Below are 21,478 nucleotides of genomic sequence, written 5' to 3'. Positions count from 1 at the left end.
CACCCCCACCCCCAGCTCCGCTTGTACCTTTTAGCCCGAGTGTCTAGTTTGATGTTGGCTTTGTGCTGGCGCTCACCTCCTCCTGACTAAGGGCGTTAGCTCTGCCTGGCTGCCCCTGGGCTCGGGCTTGGGGGCTCTGAACCAGACTAGCAGCCTTTCTGAATCAGTCATGCGAGTTCTCCAATTAAAGCCAAAGGAATGAATATGCCTCTTACACGTCCAGTCTATCCGCCGCTATCATTACAGAACCGCTTCTCTAAAGATGGCCTTTCAAGTGCGCTTGGTGTCAGAAGTAAGGAGATTGGAATGAGCCCTTTTAGTATGCACTTCATTAGAGTGATATTGCCCGAGGTTCGATTGGAGATGGAAGCTTTTTCCCATTAAAAAAAAAAAAGGCCTCGAACTTCCTCTACCCAACGTTTTGGGCCTGTGTTTTGAGACACAGATGAAATGAGGTGTAAATGCAGATGTTTTCGCAGTCCAACGCCAGCTTAACAGACTTGACTGATAATATGGACATTGTGAATTCCTTTGTTGCGAGACGTTTCGTTTTTTTCTGTGTATGTCATGATTTTTGTCTTAAGAAACATAATCCTCTTTTCATTTTTCCCCTCCGCCTCCCTTGTTGAAAAGAAATAGAACTCTTTAAAAACTCCCTCGGGAAACCCAAAAAAAGGGAGGGGGGGGGGGGGGGGAGAAAAAAAAAAGATTGGGAAAAAAAATAACAAATACATTTTCCAGGTCCTAATTAGCCTGTTTTTCTCCCTCTAGATATTCTTTATTTCTTCTCCTTCACTCTGCCTTTCTCTCCTTCCCATTCCCTCAGCATTTACTCTCCCCGCGTAATTGAACTTGTCCACGTATCCTTCTCTGGAGAAGGACAAAGAGGCTAGTCTTACAGTACGAGTACAGAACGGGGAGAGAGATATAACGAGATAATGCCATAAAATCCATTTTTCTTTCCCTTAAATCTCGCCATAGTGGCCTGTCAGCACCTGTAAGCGGAGACTTGTAAAACGAAGAGGACGAAACTTGATCATCAGGGCGATTACGGTAGCGTACCGTTTGCATGCTGTTCATTAGAGTTGCTCTCACTCTCCGCTCGCCGCCCAAGCTGTTAATATCTGCTTGACTTTTAAATGCCACAACAAGCTGACTCACGATTATGATGGCCAGACTCACTCTGGCCCGTGTTTTATTTTTCTTATGGCGAGGCAGATAAACAGTTAGCACGAACTAGGCATTGTGCACACACATCGCAGCATGCAAACCATTAATTCATAATGAGATAATCATGTGGAGGGAAACATTCGGTAGCATAATATTTAGACAGACACAACACAAACTACACAAAGCGAGGCAGCCCAGACTCTATCTCCCCTTCTCCCCTGTGGTTTCTTTTTTTTCTTTTTTTATATATTTTTTTTATATACATAATCTTTGTGAGTAAGCCAAAACTAGCACAGATGGGCAAGTTTAGGACGTATTGCTCGTTTATTTGGTTTGCCCATTTAGTTGGTCTAGTGGTCCTCAACTGGTTTTGCTTCAGGAAATTAAGTAGTGAGCGACCCAACGCGATACCAAAATTGTTTATTGTGCAAAAAAAGAAATATGGCCATAAATAATAAAGCCTGTCAAATTTGACATCTGTATCATTTGAGTAGCTTCTATTAAATGTTTAGTTATAAAAAGTTAAGAAACCTTTTTATTTACTTATCCATACTCGCCAATTGAGAACCATTGCACTAGACATAATACTCAAAACTCCAGTATCTTATGCATCAGAAACATTATGGCACTTGGTCAAATTTGTCTTATCGAATAGAACTTGCCAGTTTTTCACTCAAGTCTTTCTCCAATTTGTTTTCTCTTCAAATGAACCAAGGCTAAAATGGTTCTCTCCCCCCCTCCCTCTCTCCCTCACTCCCTCTCTCCCAACTTCTGGCTGGAGGGCTGTATTAAAATTGGCACTTTGAATACCCACAGTTCTCTTTGTGCCGTATTACAGTGATTGGCACTGTAACACACTCATGTTTTGGGTATGGGAAGACTAGCAGTATGTACTTTCACATTGTGTCGAGATGATTTATTTATTTATTTGTGATGGGCATTTGGTTATTATAATTTAGGTTATTGAAATTACATATTTGACTCTTACACTGTAAGACGTGAAAATGTGTTCTACCTGATCTGACACTTGAAAAATGCTTTAACCTAATGTAGTCAGTTTGATTGAGTCATATTAAATAATCTTTTTCATTTAGCAGTTACCACATGTTAGCACATTTTAGGTTAACTGACAATGTAGTGTATGGCATAGTGTTTATATTGTAGTTAGCAATGAATTTATTAAAGTTAATGAAATAATTATAGAGTTGTATTTGTCAAATGTTATAAGAATCATCCATCCATCAATTTTACAAATATATGTGCTGAATTTAAGAGTATAAAGTCTCATGATGGTTTTGTTCCAAACACAGCTTAGTGAACTTTAAACTAGGCTAGGAACAACTTTAAACAACCTAGACAGAACTTTAAAACATGCATTCAAATACTTTAACCTTGAAATCTCCCCTCGCAAATGTGGCAGTACTCTTTTTTTCATCTTTTAAATGTTTGAGTGTTTGATAGTTTGAGGTCTATAGCAGAAACCACTTGGGAATTAATGTCATTCATATGCCCTGCGGAAATTACTTTTGAAATGCATATAATCTAAAACATGCAAATGAGGCTGACTTTATGCACCCTGTTTAATATGAATTATCATTTTCTGAATACCTATTATTACTGCGTACATTTCTCCAATTATATTGTTCTTTTTTTGTCACTTCTGCGCTCTCGCACACACACGCATGCTCACCCCCAAAAGTGTGACACGCTAGAGAGAGAGAGAGAGAGAGAGAGAGAGAGAGAGAGAGAGAGAGAAAGCGACTGCCCTGGTGTAGCGTGTATATTTCTTCTGGAATTTTCTTCCAGTATTTTAATGACGTGTAATAAGGCTGATAATGACACAAAGGCAGCTACTCTTGTTCCGTAGAGAGGAACGGAAAATGAACAAGGTGAAAAGGCGACGTGTCACGTACTGATTTTAAAATCATCCTCGCTGAAATTGAATCGGGACACGAGCTGCTGTTTTCATAGCGGAAAAAAACACTTCACGCTGGGTATAAAGACAAGTTAGTGAGAGCAAGCATAATTCATGAATATTGAATAAATGCAGTGAAAAATGTATGTAATATTAAAGCGAACTCTGCATGTTTAGTTTCTTCCCTGATTCTACACGGGTTCTGACACCTCATAACAATGACTACAGTTAAGCAATTAATGTTCTTGTCTATGAAACGGGTGTACAGTATGTGCACTCTTTTTTTTTTTTGGTTGGGGGGCTGAGACATTAATTGAAGGCATCCATTTTCAAACGAATTACCTCTCTAATTTATTTATATTACATTATGAATTATTCTATTGATATTATTATGATCAAATTAGTAATGCTTTTCTACTGTTCGTTCTAGTGATATCAATTTGCATTCAAGTCACTTTAACAAAGATTTTCCTTTCTGTGCTAAATAATAAAACAGACGTTTTTTAATGCAATCAGCACTGCTGAAGATGGAATTAATATTTTAGCTTTTACTCTTGGTGAGAACTTTATTAGGCAGTGCAACTACTGGAGAATAAAACATGGAAATGTCTGGCCATTTGAACGCTCTCGGTTACTAGTTATAAACAGTGGTGGTTTTTCCCCAGAAATCAAGGGACCAAAAAAAAAGTGAGTATGTGTTTGAATGTCTTTAGTCATGGAGCCATTTTCAAGATGGTGTGGAGTTATTGCTTATGCCTTATGAGATGCCTTGGACCAAGTTCAGAAGTACTAAAATTCAATTAATTTGAAAAAAGGACATGCTATCATTTTTCCACATGCCTCCTTCTAAAGTGTTGTTTTTTTATTATGGAGTTATAAAATTTTATTTGATTATACCCACTCTGATCCAATCAATTAATTAACTCAGAAATCCAGAGTGCCAGTCATGAAAGCAGATGTATAAAATTATATCATGTCCACTTTGAACTTATTAAAACATCACTTTGCCCCACCGCCTCGTTTAAAGTCTTAAGTTAGTCGTATTTCAGGCCGATCTTTTTTTTTTTTGTGTGGAAAAAGTCAGTTTAATTTGAACCTTTAATTTTTTATTTATATATATTGTGAGAGTAGTTAAATGACCAACAGAGAAGTTTTTTGCTAAAACTATTAAACTGTATTGTTAAACAATTACACTTTAAATTATTTTATAATTAATATTTTTTAATAATTAGTGATTTGATATTCTGATTGGTTGCCGTTTTTGTTTTTTGAAATTTTATTCCACGTTTCTTCTCCTGTCTGTTCCATGCTGTCAGTGGTGAGGCATCCTTACTTTGTTGAGTTGGCACCGAGCAAAAACATGGTTTCTGGTTTCACTCCAGAATTTCCTGTTCCCACTGTCTTTTTTTCTTAATCTAGATCAGCTAACTCTCAAACTCTGCCACCATCTTCCCTCTCTCACTGTAATCTCAGATGCTGTTCAAGTGTTCATTTAAACTTTATCTTGCAAATGAAGGTCATGTTCATAAAGCAGATTTTGCATCCGGGTGCATTTAGGCAGTTGTTGGATTGCTTGTTCGTCAAAGCCATAACGTTCCACCTCTGTTCCACCATGTTAAATAAAATTTGGGATATTAGTGCCTCAGGCGTTATTGAGATGGCCCTTGCCCCATCACTAGCATCTTAAACCATTGTAGGAAATGAGAAATGGCTTTATTCATTTTGATGATCACAGGAAAATAACCACATATTAACATGACCCACAGGCCCCTGCCAACCTCTCCCTATAAAGAGCCACACACACAATACATGATCCTTACAGATATCTGTCTGTATGTCGTGCTGGCTGTTTGTCGTTCTGTCTGTCTGTCGTTCATTCCATCTATCTGAAGTACTCTTTCATCCACACTAAAGAATCAAGAATGATGTTGGTAAAAAAAAAAACTGGATAAAATACACATTTTAAATGAATAAATCCAACATTTGATGGAAAACAAACACTTTTATAAAAAAAAATAAAGACATGTAATTGCCACTATAACCAGTAGGCAGGGGAGCACGTATTTGCTCATATTAGCCGTTTCCACTCCCTAATATAGTTTTCCCCCCACACGTTTTGCTTTTGAATTTATATTTAGACATTATAAAACTGCTATTTTAAAAAAAAAGTACTTTTTTGTACTGAGTATGAAGTAGAAAAAAGTAACAGTGTCATGAAAAACAATAACTTTAATTCAAATTGAGAATGAATTACACAGAAGAGTGCTCCCTTTATAATCACTGAAGCTGTCAGTCAGTTCAGCGTATATGATTTAACATATGACAATAAATCTCTTAATTTACTATGCATTACATTCTGTTTGTTGTTAGGGTTAGGTTTGTGACCATGTAGGACTTAAACTAGCACTTAACAGAAACTCCTTCAGTGTTTTGAGGCATTTTAAACACCTCTGATTGGCCATTACTTTCAACAGACATGCCTGTGAATTGCTACCATATACTCAACGCTGAAAAATCACAATGTAAATGGACACATTTGCAGTGACCAATGCGCCAGGCTGGGGTGATGCTGGGGCGATTAACATTATTCCTAGCATGCCTATTTTGCGTACCCCTGCATACTCGTACCCCTGGTTGGGAATCACTGGTTTAAAGTGGATGAAAATGTGTGTGTTCAATGGTTGACAAATGGGCCGTTTGTGAAAGCCCAGCACCTATTCCAAATATTTGCCATGATCTGATGGTGAGGAGGCCTCGTATAGAAATCTCCAGTCTCTTAAACATCAAGGGCAGGATGGAAAATCACTTACTTTTGGCCAAAAAGAAAAAGGCAGTGGGTAGTAGTAGTGTCAGGGGGAGTAAATGTTTGCCCCGTCACACAGACACACAGAAGCGATCTCATCGGTCGGGAATGCTGGTGGTGTTTACCGAATGCAACGAAACCCACCTGATTAAAGCTAATCTTTATGGGCTGGACAAACAGGACTTTGCCTCCTTCTACATCAGGTGCGCGTCACAGCAGAAAACACATCAGATCGCCATATGGTACATTAGATATTTTATGAATCTAATTGCCTCCCCCACATGCTTTTTTCTTCTTCTTCTTTTCTGATTGTCTCCTCTGTTTTATTTGGCCTCGTTTTCTTTCCCCCGTGAGAATCTTTCTTACTTTACTTTCATATCGGCATGTCCTTGATAATTGAATTGTCCTTTAAGTGCGTCTGATTTTTGAGACAGTCAGCGGGTAAGCAATTCTTTAATTGTCATCTGCCATAGTTTAGATTGAAGGGAAAAAGGAAAACCTCAGCTAAAAAAAAAACTGAGTTTGAAATTAGGACACCAACTCTGAAGCCCGTTGAAAATTATCACAAGATCAAAGTTGTGACATTAGCCTCATGAACGCAGATCATTCCGTTCATTTCATTTTCTTTTTCCACGCTCCCATTTATTTCTGTGCCCCTTGTCTCAGCCTGTGCCGTAGGGAAATGAATTGGTTATTTTTGGACATTGGTGGTCCTAAGCTTTTGTAATAAGAGCTAAGGGTTTCGGTTGTGACAGTAAAAGCAGTCTAGTCCCCAATAAACCAGCAACCATTCCAAATGTTTACCTTCACTGCTATTTAAATCAGCATGGCTGGAATGCACATGCACACAAATGTTTCTTTTAGATGTAAATTTTTCTTTGAGGCGAAGAAATGAGCAGATAAAGTCTATCTATCGCACCTGTACATGCTGGAACTGTTCCATGCGATCACAAGAGGAGGCTGTTGAGTTCAATTGGATCTGTAGCTCATATGCTGTACAAAAGCACCATCTTTCCTCAAGATCTGAGAATGAGGGCAAAACGCAAACAAGTGCATCATCTTTACAGGGCAATTATGAGTTTACAGAGACTTTGTATGTATTTGATTACCTGGTATTTAGAAGATATCTTTTATCCTAGAAGATGTGCAGTACACTAATTGCAGGGATCTGCTTGGAGCAATTGAGGCAGCTGGGGTGTGTGTATTTTGCCTAAGTGTGTCCTTTACCTGGGATTGATCCAGGTAACCATGTTTAATCAGTCTGGTCAATCAGGAAGGTAACACTGATTCCTTTAAAGTCAACATGAAAAAAGTTAAAACCATTTTTACTTTATTAATACTGTACATGTTGCTGGTTTTATTGTACATAATTCCTTAGTACATGTTATCTCAAAGAAAACATTTGGCTTTACAACTTTACTTTTCGGCTGTTAGAGTTACCTTATCTTATTTTCAGCCAACACAATGAATTGTTGTCAATTTGTTGTTATTTTGCATTTTACAAATTTATATGAATTCATATAATCTCATTTGTACCGTTTTTGAACAACCTGCTCACGTGCCAAATTAAAAACTTATTTTTAACTTATTTTCTAAATATTTACTATTGCCAGTCAGATATTTTAGTTCTTCACCTTAAAGTGATTTTAGTTGGTTGCAAGCATAAAAATTTTTTTGTTTGTTTAACTATATTTCAATTAACATGTTTTTAACCATTTTAGTTTTAATTGTAGTCATCAATAATAATCCTAGTTACTAATTTGTATGAAAATGCAACTTCGTAAAATACATTTTCTCATTTGTTTTCACCCCATTTTGGTATAAATTGCCCTCTTTTCAAGATCCAATCGATTCGTGGTGGATAATATAATAAAAAAAGAATAAATGGAAGTAAAAAAAAAAAGTTTCAACCATTGTTTTCTCATTAAATATCCTGTTTCACTCCAAAATGTCACATTACGTCAGTAAAATGGTTTGCGGACGCCATTTCATGTTGAATTTAAAGGCCTGGGGTGAGTGAGTGTGTAAGTGGGTGGCAACGTGAAGGGATTCTGTCATAATGCCAAGTGGAGCAGTGTGCCACTTCCACGGAGAGAAACCGCGCTGGAGTGGAGTGGAGAACAGCTTCGCTCATAAAAAGGGAATGCATAAGTGCTCGGCTAAGCAGTCTTCAAACGAGGGTCTCTTCTTTACTGTCAGGATATTCCAGTGCGCCGTACCCCTCGGGAGGAGCGGGTAGTTGATCCCTTTGAAGTGGCCGGTGCTGGGCCAAGGTTAAAACTGCTGAGAGACACAGCAATTCAGACTTTCCTTTATTATTCTATCAAGAACACTTATTTGTTTCTGAACCTTTCTTGTGGGGACTTACTTTAGGTACCCTGCTCATTACATCTCTCTCACTCTCACGCTCTCTCTCAGCCCTGGGTCTTCCTGCTATCTGTCTTCACGGCAGACAGTGACAGACTTCCCCTGGGCCCGGCCTTTTAGTTGATGTAGTCATACCTGCCCCCCTCCCTCTCACCACCACCACCACCAACCATACGTCTAGGGAAGACAAATCTAGAGGAAGAGCCGCAAGCTGTGTGTTCTAACCACTGGGACACACACACACACACACACACACACACACACACCTGCCCTCTGCCCCATGGGCTAGCAGTTGGAGTTGCTAACACAAATACACCCTATCCTTCCGTAGACCGCGTTCCTGAATGTTTGTGTCCCGAGAGCAGTTCTTCCTGATGAGGCAAATAAATAAACACAATGAACGCGTGTTTGCTTCAGAAGCAGCTTTTTTTTTTTTTTTTTTGACTTGAATTAAGAGTTTTAACCCATATTTTATACAGTCTGAATGTACCTTTTCCTTGTAAAAGTATCTTAGTTTCAAAACCTAGTGAGCTACCCTGCTCCCAACTGCTTACATTGGCTGCTATGCAACTGCTGATTTGAAACACTCTTAGCATTTTGCTAAGCTACCAGTGAGATACTTTTATACTGCGTGTAAAAATAAATATTACACAAGTATTTTTAATTACACTTTCACTTTTTAATAGACACTTCTCAGTATCGAATGAAATATACATTTTAGTAGTTTTTATAATAAATGTTATTTAACTTCTCTGCCATCTTGGATTTTTGTTTTTTTTTCACCTGAGCTATACTTTTAATGCATTTGACACTTGTTCAAAGGAACTTGCATTGCATTCCAAATATTTTTTTTTTGTATTTTTTTTTTGTGTTTAAAATAATTTTTATATGCACTTCTCTGAACTGAACAAAAAATAATAAACACTTTTCACTTCATCTGCATTTTTTTCACCAGATTTTTCCCCACTGAGCTTCATATTTCATGAGCAACTTTCTTGCATTCAAGGTATTTTTTTTTTTATTTTTTTTACATTTTTAAAATGTATTTATTTATTCGTTTGTGCATTCTCTGTAATGCGCCTATGCTCTACGGTTTGAGCTGCATTAGCTGGTCGTAATGGCATTATGGGCCAAAATGAGGTATCTAAGTAAACTGCGTAATTAAAAACAAGCCTTGTGTTGAACCTATGGTGTCTTAAAATGTTCCTTTTATAGGCAGCTCACTAGATTTTGGAACAGAGCAAGTTGTTACGTGTGCTCAGGTGGACTTTGTGTTGTTCAATCACATTTGGTGACAAACAGAGGCGGCGCTCTCCTGACGAAGCGTTCGCTTCTCTGCGGGACTGTTGTTTCAGTAGCCTGAGGGAGAAGACATGAGATGTGCTGGCACAACTGTGGCTGTCTCCACTAATCATGTTGGCTGCTTCTTTGTTTTATTAATAAGAGCATTCCTGCAAGCTGATGCAAGGCTCTAGAAACAGCCTTTGTGGGATTTATATAAATAGACCTGTATAAGGCTTAACATGATAAAGAGTTATTAATCTGGTTACCTGCTGAAAAACTACTGAGACTGGTGTCTGTGTGTGCTGGCGTGTGCGTAACGTGCAGAAAGAGCTCTTCCACAGGTGCAAAGGAAGACAAATAAAGCTAACAGCCCTGCTGAAAAATGCGAAACGGTTCCGCATGTGCCTTGAAGAGTTCCTATATAAAGAAGAGGACAGGAAAGATGGAGTAAATGAATGAGTCGGTGATAAAAAAAAGTGGGAAAGGACTGGCAGAATAAAGCGGTATTCCATTTTTATAAATATTGTCAAAGTTGTCATCTTGTATTACGTCCGTTTTATTTTCTTTTTAGATCTGGGTAATGCTCTTTGTAGTTAAATGGAGCTCTGGTGTGTGCCGGAGAGCTGAAGTTGCAAATTTAAACCAGTCTGTCGGCATTGCCAAGTGAGTTACGGCTTGAATCCTTGCATTATTTCAACTATTGCTTCTTAAACAGTCCTTTTCACTGCAAAGGAAAATCTTTAGCCCGGTTTAATGTTTGCCATATTTTCTTTCACTGAGAACTAAACAAGAGGGAAAAAAGCAAAGCATGTGTAAAATGAAATTTCAGGTATCACAGTCAATTATCCGTTATAGAGCTTTCAATGTTTTAGAGGCCAGTAATAAGCTTTTATGTGAAGGATTTGAAATATACTCATTTTCATCTGAAATAATAAAGACTGATTCCATTAGCCGGCGCTGTACGGACCATCTCAACATGGTGCTGGCCGTTTACCATCTTCATTCTGGTGAAATGATCCAGGCTGGAAGTACTGAATTCAGAAGGCATTAGTGGGGCTTGTGTTTTGGAGTCGGACCGGAACGATGAGCCCAATCCGCAGTCTGGGGGCTGCAGATGTGCTGATCTGGGATCAGCCGGCTGGATCTGACAGCCTCAATCCTCTTCAAAGCTCTCGGCACGCCAACCGGGCCATGAAAGACTGTAAAAGCAGGTATTCAGGTTCAGAGGTACATTGAGATCCACTTCAGTGAATCTGTGCTTCATGCACTGAGCCTGTCATCATTTGGATGTTTTCAGATGACTTCAAAAATATGTATTACTATGTTTACTACTTTTTATCTTAAAAAAAACAAAAACATTAAAGTGTTATTCAATATACAAGTTTTTAATTTATGATTTAAAATTAATTTGGCTTTTTTATATTGAGATTGTAAAATGTCTTGGTGTAGCTCCTCAAAAACTTAATGGTATTTCATGAATTCATAATTATTGATATTTGATAACTTGAAAAATATATTTAAACTTTTTGGGAAATTATGATTTAAGATCTACAAAAATACATCACAATTTTATTCAATACACATGTTTTTAATTTATGAATGAAAATTTAGACCTTTAGTAAAATATCATGTGGTGTGGGTCCCCAAAACATAATAAAAATATATACAAATATATTTAGTGTCTTTGATTTAATGATTAAGATCTGTATGTATTCAAGGTGTAAGGAAATATTTTATTTTACTTTTTACACAAGTCATTAAATTGAAACGAATGAAAAGAGTACTTTTTTTTAAAGAACTGTATGTGTTTTAAACTAGATTTTTCCCTTTCTTTTTCATGGACACTCTGTAACACTTTACAATAAGGTTTCATTTGTTAACATTAGTTAATGTATTAACTAATAACTAACTATGAGAAATACATTTGTTACTGTGTTTGTTAATCTTTGTTAACGTTAGTTAATAAAATGTTAATAAATACAACTTTTGATTTTAATTTTGTAAAGTGTTACACTCGTATATATGTCATTGACTCATCTGCTTTTGTTGCATGGAAAGTGTAAACGGCTGTCAAGTTCATTTAGGCAGGAACACCTGATGCTTTGTCTGTTAATACCGTTGACGTCTTTAGCAAACTGTGTTCCCTAAACAATAAAAAAAGCGAGCTGAGAAAAGACAATCTACCTTTCACCTCTGACCCTGTCGGAGTACTGGAAGCTTTTAGTCCCCGCTGGGCTTGCTATTTTTTGAGAGGGTGTGAAGTGACGGCCCACCTGTATGAGATTTACCCAGGAGACCTCCGCCCCTTGGCCTACCTGGCTCAGACGGCGTCTTTTCAACCCTGCTCTCTCTGAATCCTCTGTTCCCGTGCCAGCCGCCGACTCCGACCCTGAGCACAGGAACGGAACTGCAGCTGCCTCGGGGGTAGACGGAGAAGAGAGAGGGAGAAAGGAGAATCTTTGCTTCGGGGAGGATGGGATTTTGGTCACGAATGAGACAAACTGGTTTGTTTCGCCATCTCTTCGTTTCCTGGCCTTGTTTGTTTTTGCGTTACTTCCTTTTTAATATGGATGAGGGGAAAAAAATCAGCAGCTTTCACTTTTTACTGCTAATGTGCACTTCTGGAGCCGAATCGGAATTCAGGGACGTGTTTATCCCCGCGTTGCTCTCTTACCTTAGCAACTTTCAGCATCAGCAATATAAACAGCTCTTAACAGGCAGTCACAGAAGTTCCCATGATCCCTTGTTGCAGTCTCAGTACTTGCAGAAACAGGATAGAGAATGAATCACCACCCCCTCCACCCTTTCTTGTAAGTGCCAAAGAAAATCTGCTGATATTAGAACATAAAAAAGAGAAAACCTCAGTGCATAGCCAGTGCATTGCGTTACCATGCCGCGAAGACGCTGGTCCTGGGATTTTAGTTTTATCTGTTGCGAGCTGGGTTTTTTTTTTTTGTGTGTGTTTTTGTCCCTGAAGCAAAGGCAAGTTTGGTCCCATTTCTCTTCCGTCCCAATTAAAAGGCAAACGTTCCTTTTTTTGTGCATTGCCCTCCCCCAAATGCACATTTTATCTCTTCGATCTGAAGAACGCCCACCCTTTCTGTATCCCTCACTCCCCCGTAGAAGAAAAATGCATTTTCCTCTGTTCTCACAGGTCAAAGTTCAGCCAGAGGGGCTTCGGGGGCTAAACATGATGCGGCAAGCCTCAACATTGGCGGCTCAGATGAGCCTGCCAAAAACAATTACAAGACGCTGCAAACTTCTGTCTCACAGCCGTAATCAAAGGTTCCCTGTGCAGATTTATTGGGCTGCTTTATTTACGACCTTCCATTATAGCGGCAATATACACCCATTACGGGATATGACAAGGCTTCATGCTTGCTTACACCTCGGGCTGGTTAATATGGCAGTGATGCACTCGCTCAGCAGCTGCTCGTTCCTTCAAGCTCTCCGATGCAACAAGTCTTGCATCTCTCAAACAATGGGTTTCTTGCATGAAATTATGAAATAGGGGTTAGTCATGATGAAAAGTTACACGACGTGGGTTTTGAAAGCTGTTGTTGGGGTTTTGGAATTGTCCCCTACATGTCACATCCGAGTGATATAGATGGTTTGGGTTGATTGTAAATTAACCACACGTGGTTCCTCTTGGCTCCATAGGCAATAAAACTACCCACATCTTTGGTTTGCGTCCCCCATGATACAAGACATGCCTGCATCCTCTTCAGTCATGCGAGTTTCGCGTGACTGCCTCAGTTGACAGCTTTGAATGAAGTATACAACTCCTCAACCAGGTGCATTTAAGTGATTCCAACTGTGAACTTGTTGGACCCATAAAAGCACCCTTGAGTTTCCAAAACGTCCCAATGTACAGTAGATCTGGGTGTGGAAGCCGGTAAAGAGTCTTCTATATCTCTGTCTTAGTGATCTTCAGCTGTTGTTGTGGCGAGCTTTACTGTACAGCACGTACTGCATGTGTAGATAGTACCATTCCCACAGTGCAATCACAATGCTCCATGTTGATGATTTTTATGTTTTTATCTTATTGCTTTTCTAAGCAGGTCAAATGGCCAAGGTTAGATAAAGCAAGCAAATTTAGTAAAAACAAGTTAAATGTACTCTGTGTGTTCCATGTTTCATATGGTTTTGGAATATATTTAGTAGTCAACATTTGAAGTGAATCAAAACCTTCATTTAATCCATTCATTTAATGATTTTTTTTTAATCCACTTCAAATATTGACTACTGTATATATTCCAAAACCATATGAAACATGGAACACACAGAGTACATTTAACTTGTTTTTACTAAATTTGCTTGCTTTATTTAACCTTGGCCATTTGACCTGCTTACAAAAGCAATAAGATACAAACATAAAAATCAACGTGGAGCAATCATTCACTCATTTGAAGCCTTATTTCTTCTTTCACTCACTTTACCTCTTAAAGATACTAAATGCATTCCTCTTCTGTTGGAAGTTGCTTGTGTTTTTGTACTGCTGATAATAAGATGCACGAAAGGTTGGTGTTTCTTTAGAGCAGATGTTTTCTAATTGAAAGGGCCTCTTTGTCACTGTTGTGGATGCATCAACACTCTCTGTCAAAGACAAATGTCCTTCAATCAGACCCTGGTGCACTGTGTTGTAACCTTTGGGAAAGGGAAAAGCATGTCACTCTTTCATGGCACAATGCCATTTTAGTTTGACACAAGTATCTCTTCAGGCAGACCTTCGTTGCGCCTTCCTCCGCGTTTGTGTCCTTGGCTGCCATTGGCTGTTCAGAGGCTCAGGTGGTTCTTTAGGTATATCCGAATAGATGTATGGTGCACTGCTTGTTTATTATGTTCTCATCAAGGTTAGCAGCTGTGGCACTGTATTTCTTCTGCAGATAAACACTTTCTGATGTGGTTGATTTGTGAATCTGTGCTATTGATTAGTGTGTATATTTGCTATTGTGATAAAACACTGCCTGCATAGATCTTAGCATGCTTCCTAGGACTTCTAACAATGCCTGATGGTCACTCAATATGTTTTTCTTTTCTTTCTTTTTTTCTGCAAGGTGCCACGTGATGATGGTAGAATCAGCAACTGAGACCATTCGAACTACACCCTCCAGTCAAAATGGAGTCAGCAGCCTAAGCAGCCAATCAGATGGCGGAGGAAGAGAAGGCGGGTCCAACTGTGACACCAATGGGGAGATCAGCCCTGTGGATTTACTGCACCTTCAACAGCAGCAGGTGTGTGTGTGTGTGTGTGTGTTCGTGTGCAAAAGACCCTAAGTTTTCTACCCTGACTTTCAGGAAGCGTGTTGAGCTGTTAGTTGTTTCTTGTGCAATTCCCATGTCTTGCGCAACGTACAAACAAGCAGATATATGAAGCAAATTGCATTACATTGTTTTTAAAACCTCAAAGAGTTGATTGTGTGGTGTATAGTATTATAGCTTATCACTTTTTAGTCATTTGATGGGAACTATAAAAATGTAAAGAGATAATTCACCTCAGTACGGAAATGCTGACAATTACTCATTCTCATCGTCAAACCTGTATAGTTCTTCTGTGGAACACAAAAGGTGATAAAAAAAATTAAAATAAACTATTTATTGCAAACATCACAAGTTGTTATTTTAACAAATATAATTTTAGAAGGTTACACCATATGATATTTTACATACGGAACTTGCCTTGCCAAACTATTCAGTATTTCAATATTTAATTTTCTATTCAGGAATCTCATCCTGTTAATGTAGTTTTTTTTCTTCATTATGATTAAAATATATTTATTAATAATTATATTAATTCAGACATTAAAAACATCAAAGTATACTATATAGGAATTTCATGCTTAATATATTTTTTTAAATAAAGTACACAAAAAAATTATAATTACTACATAATTGCCAAGCAAATTTTTTCTAGCTATCAAATTCACTTTTCAGTTAATCAGGTTCACAAAATGATTTGTTCGTGGATCACATTTGTAGCAGCCCATGTCTCACACAAAGCTATTGTATGACTTCTGAAGATTTGAAATATCTACCTTATTTTTGCAATGTGGATTTCCAATTCAAAAGCTGCTATTGGTAAATGACTAGAATAACAAATTGCAGTACATGGTCAAACTATTAGCACTAAAAACGAGCATGATTACGATAATAGAAATTATATAACAAATACCAGTTTGCAATATCAAGCAGCATAACAGACTGTTTTTCCACAGCCGCTCTTTGAGTAATTGGGGCACATTATGATGATTTTATTGTTTTTGTGTCCTGTTATACTTGGAAGTTTCATTGCATGCAAAAGAGCGACCAACACAGTCTTTAAAATTTCTCCTTTTGTGTTTATAGTAAGAAAGTAAGTTGCACAGGTTTAGAGAGACATGAGAATGAGTCACTGATTTCATTTTTGGGTGAACTAATCTTTTAACCAAATCTGGTCCTCAGGCTTCATATTTCCATGCAGTCATCCAGAACTGCACTTGGCGATTTCATTCGTTCCTGTAGATGATGCCGACTTGACTGAATTCCTCACACTTGAGGTCCAGTCTTAGCAGTAGTGTCAGCCTAGCCTGAGTCACAATAAACTGTTTTATGCAGTGACACGTCAGCGTGTAGAGGCTTGTGCTGTTTTTGCTCTTTGGCCTATGCGTCAGTGTCTTCCATATCCAGTTTGTCAGTTGGAATTTCCTCACTTCCCGGACTCTCTTGGCTGAAACTCTCTTTTTCTGTTCACACTCTTCCCTAAATGCATTACAGACACAGAGGGTAACAGGACCCCTCAACCTTGTTATCAATGACACAGGCTGCACTGCACGCCTGTTAACAGATCCTAGTATGTCTTAATGTAATATTGATGAACTGTTACTAAAAGAAAGTGGGATCTGTTAAACCATATTATTTAAATCTCTGGATTGATTTGGTGTGTAAATGCAAAGACTGACACTAATATCCTCTCTTTTTGGTCTTTATTAACCCTCTGATCTTGGTGTCCACTATAAATGGAGAGATCTTTTTAAAAGCCATTTTTAAATTCAAGCCATTTAAGTGTGGTGTTACATCCAAATCACAGTGAGTGATCAACTTTGACCTTTACCCATAAATATGTATGGCCATTCTCTTTATAAAGTGTTTTTTTTTTTTTTTTTTAAATGAGAACATGCATTTAACGAAAGTGAAGCACCAAGGTGAACCTCTGGAATAATCGCAATTATCCTCTTTTGAATGGACACTTTTGTTTTTCTATTAAATTATAAAATTTTATCTCAAAATAAATGATTTTTCTTTGATGAATTTTAAAATTCAGGCATCAGAGGGTTAAATAATCCCACATAAAATTTGTAATTGAAATTATTTTTTATAATTTATATTATTTTATTTTTTTTAAATGTTATAAATCTCAATAAAAAAAAAAAGACTAAGGCCTTGAATTAACAGTTTAACAGTATAGTATTTACTCGTATATATGAACATATACATTATGTCCCTCAGAACATGAAAGATGTTCAGTTGGCTAGCAATATAAAATACTGAGATCTTGTGATTTCTGGAGTTGAAAATGAATATAAAAATAGCTGTCTTAGTAGTCTGTCTGACCATTATAGTTGCTCACAAATGGCCATAAGTAAAAAAAAAAAGAATAAAAAAATCAGCAATGAAGTGAGAGTCGTTTTGAGAGAAGAGGGCACAAGAGAAGCAGAACAGGAAGTGAGAGGGAAAGAACTTGTAAAATAACTACTTTGCATAGTTTTATTTCTGACAGTTGAAATAAGGGCTTGAAATTGTAGTGAAGGTAATGAATGTGAATGTTTGCACTCCTTAGCTGCATCCTGTGTGTGTGTGTGTGTGTGTGTGTGGAGACTCCCGCTGAGCGAGCATGGCCTCACCACACACAAGGAGGCCTTTCTTCATGGCTCTGCATTCTGGTGTTGGTGCACCTGTACATGGTCATGTGAGCCAAAGCCTTTAATTAGGAATAGAAATTGCCAGTTCCTTCTGCTCTAAACCATTTCCAATGTCAAACATACGGCCGCCGTGGCCTCAATGCCACACTCTTTCTCTCTTCTTCCTTTCCTTCCTTTCTGTCCCTCTTTATTTTCCTTTCCCACTCTTTCTCTTCTGCCACACTGACCCATACTTTTGGTCTTTGGTGGCAGCAGTAGCTCCTTGTAAAAGTAACATCCAAAGCATTTTACATCACGGTTTTCATAATTCATACGTATACTAAGCTGTGACAGCATAACTATAACTCTAGGATAATTATGTCACAGTTTGCAGGTCAGAAGAAAAGAAAAGCTTTTGTCTAGTTTTAAACTGCCATTTGAGAGTCTCTATAGTCTAGTTTGAGGATTTGTGAATTTGTCATAATCACGACTTTGTTTCTTATATTTTGCAACTATATCTCACAATTGCTATTTCATGCCTCACAATGTGACTTTATATCTCACAATTGCTTTATCTCACAATTGTTACTTATTTTCTCATAAATGTGACTATTTAAAAATGTAACTACATTATATTAATAGCTTGCTCTTTGGCATGTCAGAACAGTAGCAGTTAATTTAATCAATGTTATAGGTTGGATTTTTGGTTTTCAAACAATCATTCTAGAACAATTCAAGTTTCACTTTATGTACATATAAAATATGTCACACAGAGATCTTCAGTGGTATAAAAGCTGTAAGCCACTGTCTAAAAATGATTTTATGTGGTTGCTGGCATATAAGTGAGTGTGTGTTAATGTGTAGGTGTACTTTATTTCTACATGGCCTTCAGCCTTATGGAGTGAGGCTCCACACACCTGCTCATCTTCCAGTAGCAATTCTAAACATTTAAACATACTTTGGTGTTATCCGAGTCGCTCTACAGAGAAAAAAACAAAAAACGTATACTGTCCCCAGGGCGTCTGTTTGAACTCCTGTCATCATTAAATGTGGGAATTTACTAATGCTTAAATGTTTTTCGCCTCTATAGTCACTTTATTCAGAATCAGCATCCAGATACTATGAATAGACTTTGTGACTGGATGTTTTCAGCATTTAGTTTTTTAGACCAAATTAAAATCGTGACTTTAAAATGTTTAAGTTTCACTGAATGACATTCCCTCCATGTCCTAACATCTTTGTCCACAGAGATATCCCGAATATTCTTCTCATTTCTTCACTCCTCTTTTTCTTATTCTTCAAGCGAGATGCAAGTTTTGTGCTTGCAAGCGATGCAATGCGCCCTTTATGACATGGGTGGCAGTGCCATAGAAATCTGCCTCCTTTATTCTATCTCAGATAGCCATTGTTCATAAGAATCTGATGAATGAATTAGTTCATCAAGTTCCCTCATTTGATTTTAAATGAATGGAGCGTTTGGCCTTGAAGCCAAATGACTTTAATGAGGAAGGCTCTGAAAATGGCAAAGCAAGCAGTAAAGTGTTATCATGGCAGAACCTCCTAAAAAGTCATTTATCAAGTTTTAATGTCTTGCTCTGCTATCCTCATTTTATTTTTTTATGGAGCGGGTCACTATGATGCCCAGCAGAAATTGAGGGAATTATTGAAAGAGAATGAGATGTTTCAGGAATTCTTCCAAAAGCCCCGTTCACTGAAATGTTCTGTAGATTTGTTGTGACTTATTGATAGATGTCAAACTTTAAGTCGAATCATACTCTGTCATTGTACAGGTACACGAGGTTGTATTCATTTAAATATATTATATTAAATATTAAATGTATAGAGACGCAAACAGAAAAGTTGTAAATTAAAGAGATATAATAATTACATAAGAAATATACAAAAGAATTAAACATTATTTAGCTTAAATAAAAATACAATTATGCAATAACATTTAATTAATTTTGTTTAAAAGCTTAAAAACACAATAATTACTTTTTTTTTTTAGAATAAAAGCTTAAAATTATATATAAAAAAAAGATGTGTACAAATATTTGCAAAAGTAAAAAAAAAAGAAGAAAAAAAGTAAATAATCATAAATGGTGCATGCAATGAGTTGACCAAAGCTGTACACTTTTTTTTATTAAAATGCACATAAAAAAACATCCCCTTAACCTAAGTGAATGCACTTCTGTTTCGCTGTTTATTCTGTTTGTCTAGTCTAGTCTCTTCCTCCAAGCCCAAATCTTTCACCTGGAAGCGGCACAGTGCAGCGATACTGGTTAAACACCCTGCCAAGAAGCGTTGGAGCAGAAAAACAGTCCCAGCTCCCTCTTTGCAGACCCGTGTTGTCAGAGCACAAAGCACTCTCTCCCTGGGCCCCTCGGGAGCCTGGGAGAAATCACAGGCATCTGCAGACGTCAAAGACTCAACAGTCTTTACCAAACAAACAGAAGCCCAGCAGAGTGATGGAGAATGCGAGCAGAGGGAGGGTGAGATGGCAAAGTAGCGAAAGAGAGCACCGGGATGAGTTTGAGTCAGAGAAACGGAGGCAGGCATCTCGGGAGAGGAGGGGATTGTGGGTACGGACAGATACGAAGTAGCCGAGTCAGAGAGGGTAAGAGAAAAGAGTTGAGAGGGAAGGGGGAAAGTGGGGCTGAAGTGGTTGGAGAGAGGGAACTGAGGGAGGGAGGGATGGAGGAGGGGGGGAGAGAAAGTGCAACGCTGAGATGTGTCAAGAAAGGGCGCCTGGGCCCCCCTGAGGAATGTTCCTTGTCTGCTTCACAACCCCAAGACCAGCAAAACCCTTTGCTTTGTAGAAAAAAAAGGAAGACAGGAGAGGTAGAGAAAAAAAAACAAGAGTGCACACTAGTGGAGTCCTTATAGAATTTCATCCTCTTGTTGCACAAAGCCAGGAATCCAACCAAGGGTTTTCTGTTTTTCAATCCCTAGAGTGTTCTTCACTTCAAATGGTCCCGCTCCACAGCCAGTCTACAGCTACTTCGGCCTGGGCATGGGGATGTGGCCCTGACAGACCCCTCTGCTGCACCTCGCTTTCTTTAATAGGGTGGTCTTATCTCTCTCTCGCTCTCTTTAGGGATACAGTAGACCTGTGGTTTCGCTTCAAAGCAACCATTTAGATAGAATGTGCCCCAAATGGTGCGTAGCAGGTTAAAAACATTGTCTGGTCCAGACCAGCTCACTTGAAGCACCATGTGGCCCGTCTTTTGGCTACTAGTATGTGGTTTAGTATCAAGAGAACCAATTTCCCTTAAAGTTCTTCATCATAACTCATCCTGCTATGAGTGACACCATTGATATAGATATGAGCAATTGGACATACGTTTTTTTACCTGGTGGACGATAAAGAGGTTCAGATTGCCAATAATTGGGTCTAAATTTCTAGGGATCAGGGGTCTCATTTATAAAGCGCACGTACAAAGGGATTTGATCCTAAATACTGTGGATTTGATCCTACATTTGGGATTTATAAAGGCAAAGTGAAAATATTGTGTACGCCAATTAAAGAGCATGCGTACAAACTTTTTGCTCTTGTGTATATATACCATTAATTAAACCAATCCAACATTGTTTATTAAATTGTAATGATAAATAGACAATCACAATATGCTTTAATATTATATGTGTTCTATTGGTGGAGTTGATGCACTTTTTCACATTGCGCTTGGATTTAAGACGAACTCTGATTTATAAAATAGGATGCTTTTAGGATCTTTTTATGTGTGTATAGATGTTGTAAAATCTTTATTAATTCAGATCAGTTTTTTTGACCACTTCTGAGTTTTGGGTTAAACTCTCATGAGGAGGAGTGAGAAGACAAGCAACTGCTTCCCTAATTAGTGGAGAGTTGAGAAAGAGTAGCACAAAATGGAGATGTGAAACACACCAGAGAGAGAGATAGAGAAACGGGCAGCCAAACTCCTCCTTTAGTAATAGACAAACATTGACAGCTTAACATTGGTTATGGTTTTGGAGCTGGTGCATATGGAGACCACATCGTTGTAAAGCTCTTTTGATCAGATGGCCTACAGACAGGAGATG

General features: G+C 38.1%; 1 protein-coding gene across 8 annotated transcripts in view; it reads left to right on the top strand.

Annotated features, from left to right (window-relative positions):
* Positions 1-21,478, top strand: part of foxp4 (forkhead box P4) — a 130,617-nt gene that overhangs the window by 28,346 nt on the left and 80,793 nt on the right. For all 8 annotated transcript variants that reach the window (XM_082156120.1, XM_082156119.1, XM_082156122.1 and 5 more), the window contains exon 2: positions 14,597-14,774. In XM_082156120.1, coding sequence (XP_082012246.1) covers positions 14,607-14,774 — 168 coding nt within the window. In that variant the 5' untranslated portion in view covers positions 14,597-14,606. The remainder of the gene's footprint in view (positions 1-14,596; positions 14,775-21,478) is intronic.

Source organism: Leuciscus leuciscus, assembly GCF_965113295.1.
Source record: "Leuciscus leuciscus genome assembly, chromosome: 23".
Taxonomy (NCBI): Eukaryota; Metazoa; Chordata; class Actinopteri; order Cypriniformes; family Leuciscidae; genus Leuciscus; species Leuciscus leuciscus.
Note: the sequence above shows the minus strand (reverse complement) of the source record. Positions and strands in the feature narration are given on the sequence as shown.